At 35.7% G+C, this 6,924-nt stretch overlaps 1 protein-coding gene across 6 annotated transcripts in view; it reads right to left on the reverse strand.

Annotated features, from left to right (window-relative positions):
• The window catches only part of COP1 (COP1 E3 ubiquitin ligase), a 238,821-nt gene that overhangs the window by 180,617 nt on the left and 51,280 nt on the right, over positions 1 to 6,924 (reverse strand). For all 6 annotated transcript variants that reach the window (XR_005836379.1, XM_040636243.1, XM_040636242.1 and 3 more), the window contains one exon: positions 3,085 to 3,153. Coding sequence is in view for 5 of the 6 variants with exons in the window: in XM_040636243.1 (XP_040492177.1) it covers positions 3,085 to 3,153 (69 nt within the window). In the remaining variant the exon portion in view is untranslated. The remainder of the gene's footprint in view (positions 1 to 3,084; positions 3,154 to 6,924) is intronic.

Below are 6,924 nucleotides of genomic sequence, written 5' to 3' on the forward strand. Positions count from 1 at the left end.
GAAAATATAATCATTAACTTCATTCTGTCTGTACTAAATCATGAGGTATTAATCAATGAATTTCCTAAACTAAGTTTTATTTTTTTATTTATTTGAGAGAGAGAGAGAGAAAACATGCACACAAGCGGGAGGAAGGGGAGGAGGAGGAAGAGCAGAGGAAACGGAAAGACTCTCAAGCAGGCTCCACATCCAGGGAGGAACCTGCCCCACATCAATCTCACAACCCTGAGATCATGACCTGAGCCGAAATCCAGAGTCAGACGCTCATCTGACTGAGCCACCCAAGCACCCCTAAAGTTTATTACGATTACATAGCACTACTGTACCTGACTCCAATTATGAAGAAATTTGTGAAATTCAAAGTAATTTTTAATTTTTTTTAAACTGTAAGTTTTCAAAGTCTGTTAACCTAGCACTAAATTTTCAAATTTGTAGCTCCTCAGAGTCTCTTGTATAATTAAACCTGAAATACTCAAAATCACTCAATCACGGGTACATTAAAAAAAAGAAAACCAAAATGTATTAATGACAATATAATATGTGCACAAAAAAGGCAACAATATCCGGAAGTACTTAGAACTAGCACACTTCTTGGTTAAACTGTCCACCATTAGAATATATGGTTCGGGGGGTGGGGGGGAGAAATCATTCAATCGCAAGGATCAAACTAAAATTAAGCTGTACAATTCTAAAGCACAATTGACCCAGACATTTAAAGACAAAAATATACAAACAATGGTACTAAGAGCTGTGTGATCAAACACAGTATCTTAGAAGATATTGTTCAAGGCCATCAGTCACCACATCAGAGAGAGGACAAATTCATATTACGAGGAAGAGTTATTTACTGGGAAACAATTCTCTATCAATCTCTCCCATTTCAGGACATGCTGTCATAGCTTTTGTTCCAAATTATCTTTTCAAGGATGTTTCTACAGCAAATACCCTAGCAATACAGAAATAGTGACTTTTTCCAGGACAGAGGGCAGATTTGTTTTCTGATCAATATGGTAAAAATAGTATCTCCCTAAAGGGCAAAGACTAGACAGGTTTTCCAGCAGACCCCTTTAGAAGACTGGGATTCCCTAAGCTCAAGGTTCCTTACTTGTTACATAAATCCACTGTATGTGCAGCATTCACCTGAGCCCATCTCTACATCGCCCCTATGGGACTGGAGAGTCCAAGAAAAGATGCAAACACGCAACAGCTGTGCCAGATGTGCCATAATAAAGTCTTGTATCTCCAGCACAGAAGTCTCATCATGGAACTGACAGCACAAAGGAAACTGTGACAGGCTAATTTGTCAGCCTGCTAGTAAGGTATTAATCTCAGAATCTTCACAAGTTTTTTTTAGAGTTACGTACTGTATCTTTATTACCTGAGACATTTTCAAATCTAACAATTTTGTTGCAAGCATTAAAAGATACCCAGAAAAGCACTGAAAAACCTCAGGGACTAACGAAAACCTTAAGTAATACAGGACACAGATAATGAACAGCCATTTAATTTAACCCCTAGACATCCCCATGTTTGGACTGTACACTTAATTGAGTCATTTACTCATTCACTATCAGGTAATTTCTCATGTACTTAATCCCACTTTCAATGAGTTCAAAGTCTAAGGCAGAAAGAGGCATACGGAACTACTGCAAAACAATTTCACATTCTGTTTTAAAGTTGGGAGATATGTACGGAATATGAAAAACCATCACTTTTCCAAAGAATTTTCTATAAGAAAAAGATGTTGAATGTACATATTAAATTAATAATTTTATTTCCATATATAACATTTTCAGCTTTGCTAGTCAAAGCGTAGTCCAAGAACCAAGAATATCATCACCTGAAGCGTGCTAGAAATGCAGATTATGGGGCTCCAAAACATACACCCTTAATCAGAACTTCGATTCTAACAAGATCTTCAGGTGATTCTTACACATACTGAAGTTTAAAAAGTCCTCGCCAAAAAAGAAAATAAAAAAATCAAGAGGAATAAATTTTACACTTGATCTTAACCAAAAGGCCAAGAAGCAACAGAATAATAAATTTTAAATTTATACTGAAGATAATGTTTTTTGTTAATAGACATATTAAAATCACAATTATTAGCTCAGCAAAACTTAAGGATAAGAGAAAAATAGTCATAAACCATATAAAGAATATTTAGCTATTAACAATATCATTATACAGAAAAATACAATTTGAACAAAGTAAGAAAAAGTTAAAAAACAGATATCATGAATGTCAAAAAAGGGGAAAATATCAAACTAGATAATGTAAAGGTTCTGACAATGCTCACTAACAGAACTTCATCAAAATAAAAACATCTCTCATCTTTTTATTTTCACAAATAATAGTCTAGAACTTAGCACATTACAGACGTTACATGTATTTTTTAAATGACTAAAAAACAACCTAATTAGACAACTTAAAATAAAAATATAAGAGATTTGTGACAGGAATTTAAATACAAAACTGCTTTCAAAGTTATGTTAGCATTCTCCCTATAGCACAGGATTTTGCCTTTGATTTTCCCATATTTTGTACAAGTGTGAAATGACTAAGGAATTTTATGAACGTTAAATTAGTACATTCTGATTATAAGATTACTAATAAAAAAAATCATCTTTTTGCTATCTTTCATGTCTTCTACTTTCCAGATTCTAAGTAGGTAGCTATATTTTTACTTCTATTTTCCCCCAGGGTGCATTTTTGCCATAAGGTAAATTTGCAACACATTCTAAAGACTTTATTATCTAAAATTTCCAAAATTCTCTTTTCAGGGTGAAGGGTAGGCTGTCATTTGATAATTCTCTTTTCTATTTTTTATCGCTTTGAGGTAAGTCATTGTATTCAATCCTACAAAAAACTTTTCAGCAAATCTCCCAAAAGGGATTTTTAAAATATCAAGTTCTAAGGTAAAAGAAGTTAAAATAACAAAGAGTTAGAAAACCGCCTACAACTCAAATGCTTTTTAAATGTTTATATAAACTTTTTAGCGTGAAATCTCTTTACAAAAATGGGGAAAAGTGGTAATAGTCAGCAACAGTAAATGAAACATTATGTAAAAGATACAAAATAATATACCTCTCTTTTATTTCTTCTTGCAACCTTGAGGAATTCCATAAGGATCTGTAGTTGGGCTGCATGTGATTCCTATAAAAGAAAATTATAATTGTTCTTTTAAAAATATAACTACAAGTTCAAAGTTTTCTTTAACACCACAGTATAACCAGTATGAAGCAAATTCATGCATCCATTTAAGTTAGCCTATTACTTCTACTTAATCAGTTTTCCCATTCACTAAGTGGGATTTTTAAAAGCAAGCCATTTTCAGGGTGCCTGCGTAGCTCAGTTGGTTAAGCCTCTGCCTTCCACTCGGTCATGATCCCAGGGTCCTGGGATGGATATCCGCATCAGGCTCGCTGCCCAGTGGGCAGTCTGCTTCTTCTTCTGACCCTGCCCCCATGTGTACTCTCCATCTCTCTCTCTGAAATAAATAAAATCTTTAAAAAAACAACAACAACAACAAGCCATTTCCCCCAAAACTAAAACTAATTTTAAGAAACAAGTGTTTTAAATTACAGTCCTCATCTACCATGCTGAAAAAACTATTTATGTGAAATGGCAATTCTGTTATCTGTCCCAGCTTTCTCTTCCAACCAAACTAACAGAATATCAAGACAAAAATCACAGTGGAATCAACATAGTTTCTAGACACTAAGATCACTTTCTCCATAAGAATTCCATTTGCAGAAGAATAAGGAATATGGAAGGAATCCGTATCTTTCAGAAATTAAACTTACTATTTGTGGTTATTACCACTCACACAGATGTGAGAGTTAATATATTTCCACAGAAAACTTCAGTCAAAATCAAACATTTAAAAACAAATCTTTTAATATAATCAAGTGGAGGGAAAAGTAAATAACCCAAATTGGTAAGTGAAACAAACATGTAACAGATAAAAGATAATTATAAGCTTGACATTTTCTGGATATAAAATACAAAATTGCAAATATTTATCTTTTACCGTTAAAATTCACACAAAGAACCAAGTAATTCCAGGCGAACCTGATGAATGAATATATGTAAAAGAGTATCAAAAGCTAAAAATGGAATGAGATGGCTTATAAACAAAGGTAACTCTTTGATTTCTTATATACTTGAAAAAATAATAATAATGCTGAGTAAATCACTTCCAAATCAAACAAAGATTAATAAAATTTTCATCTACCTTGCTATGCAACAGAATTATCTGGGGCATTTGTTGAAATAAACACAGGGACAGGAATCTTTGTTTAACAACTCCCCAGATGGTAAGAATAAGCCAGTCAAAACTTGCAAAATCACTAAGATATTACTCATACCACAAAGGCATAGCCATCCCACTCCCAGAGTCTATCCCCCCTGAGGAGAGAGAAGGAATCTTTATATTTTTAAACGTAAGAGGCAAAATAGGTCAATGAAATGTTTAAGTCAAGACAATAAGGACGAGGGAGAACAAATATGAAGTGACAATCACATTAGGATATTCCCATTAACATAACTGAATTAATGTTTCATAACTGAATAAACTTATAAAACACAGTATCATGAAGATATAAAGTGATGTTTTCTCCAAAGACTTTATTGGCAACATGGCATCATTAAAATCATATCTCTCAATAATCAGTCTCAATGTAAATGGCCTAAATGCTCCGATAAAACACCACAGGGATGCAGATTGGATAAAAAGACATGACCCATCCATTTGCTGTCTACAAGAGACTCATTTTGAACCTAAAGATACATTCAGACTGAAAGTAAAGGGATGGAATACAATCTTTCATGCCAATGGACCTCAAAAGAAAGCTGGGGTAGCAATTCTCATATCAGACAGATTGGATTTTAAACTAAAGACTATAGTTAGAGACACAGAAGGGCACTATATTATTCTTAAAGGATGTATACAACAAGTGGATATGACAATTATAAATATATATGCCCCCACCAGGGGAGCAGCAAGATACACAAGCCAACTCTTGTGTATCTCAAAGCTACCAAACTCATTCTATGAGGCCAATATTACCTTAATCCCCAAACCAGGCAAAGACCCCATCAAAAAGGAGAATTACAGACCGATTTCCCTAATGAATATGGATGCCAAAATCCTCAACAAGATCCTGGCTAATAGAATCCAACAGTACATTAAAAGGATTATCCATCATGACCAAGTGGGATTCATACCTGGGATGCAAGCATGGTTCAACATTCGCAAATCGATCAGCGTGATACATCATAACAAGAAAAGACTCAGGAACCATATGATCCTCTCAATTGATGCAGAAAAAGCATTTGATAAAATACAGCATCCTTTCCTGATTAAAACCCTTCAGAGTGTAGGAATAGAGGGTACATTTCTCAATCTCATAAAAGCCATCTATGAAAAGCCTACAGCAAATATTATTCTCAATGGGGAAAAGCTGGAAGCCTTTCCCTGAAGATCAGGAACACGACAAGGATGCCCACTCTCGCCACGCCACTATTATTCAACAAAGTACTAGAAGTCCTTGCAACAGCAATCAGACAACAAAAAGGGTTTTAAAAGGTATCCAAATCGGCAAAGACGTCAAAATGTCTCTCTTCGCAGATGACATGATACTCTATATGGAAAACCCAGAAGAATCTACTCCCAAGCTATTAGAAGTTATAGAGTAATTCAGGGGCACCTGGGTAGCGCAGTCTTTAAAGCGTCTGCCTTCGGCTCAGGGCGTGATCCTGGGGTTCCGGGATCGAGTCCCACATCAGGCTCCTCCGCTATGAGCCTGCTTCTCCCTCTCCCACTCCCCCTGCTGCGTTCCCTCTCTCGCTAGCTGTCTCTCTGTCACATAAATAAATAAAATCTTTAAAAAAAAAAAAAAGTTATAGAGTAATTCAGTAATGTGGTGGGATACAAAATCGATGCTCAGAAATCAGCTGCATTTCTATACACAAATAATGAGACTGAAGAAAGAGAAATTAGGGAATCCATCCCATTTACAATAGCACCAAAAACCATACGTTACCTTGGAATTAACTTAACCAGAGACGTAAAGGACCTATATTCTAGAAACTATAAATCACTCTTGAAAGACATTGAGGAAGACACAAAAAGATGGAAAAATATTCCATGCTCATGGATTGGAAGAATTAACATAGTTTAAATGTCCATGCTACCCAGAGCTATCTACACTTTCAATGCTATCCCGATCAAAAATAGCTCTCGGAGGATATTTTTCAAAGAACTGGAACAAATAGCTCCTTAAATTTGTATGGAACCAGAAAAGGCCCCGACCCCAAGGAACTGTTGAAAAGGAAAACAAAGCTGGGGGCATCACAATGCCGATTTCGAGCTGTACTACAAAGCTGTGATCACAAAGACAGCATGGTACTGGCACAAAAACAGACACATAGACCAATGGAACAGAATAGAGAACCCAGGTAAAATGGACCCTCGGCTCTTTGGGCAACTACTTTGATAAAGCAGGAAAAACATCCGATGGAAAAAAGTCTCTTCAATAAATGGCACTGGGAGAATTGGACAGCTACATGCAAAAGAATGAAACTTGACCACTCTCTCACACCATACACAAAGATAAACTCCAAATGGATGAAAGACCTCGATGTGAGACAGGAATCCATCAAAATCCTAGAGGAGAACATGGGCAGCAACCTCTATGACATCTACCACAGCAACCTTTCTCATGACACATCTCCAAAGGCAAGAGAAACAAAAGACAAAATGAACTTGTGGGACTTCATCAAGATAAAAAGCTTCTGCACAGCCAAGAAAACAGTCAAAAAAACTAAGAGGCCCACGGAATGCCACGGAATGGGAGAATATATTTGCAAATATTGCTACAGATAAAAGACTGGTATCCAAGATCTACAAAGAACTTCTCAAAC

This window comes from Ursus maritimus, unplaced genomic scaffold (genome assembly GCF_017311325.1).
Source record: "Ursus maritimus isolate PB19 unplaced genomic scaffold, ASM1731132v1 scaffold_2, whole genome shotgun sequence".
Taxonomy (NCBI): domain Eukaryota; kingdom Metazoa; phylum Chordata; class Mammalia; order Carnivora; family Ursidae; genus Ursus; species Ursus maritimus.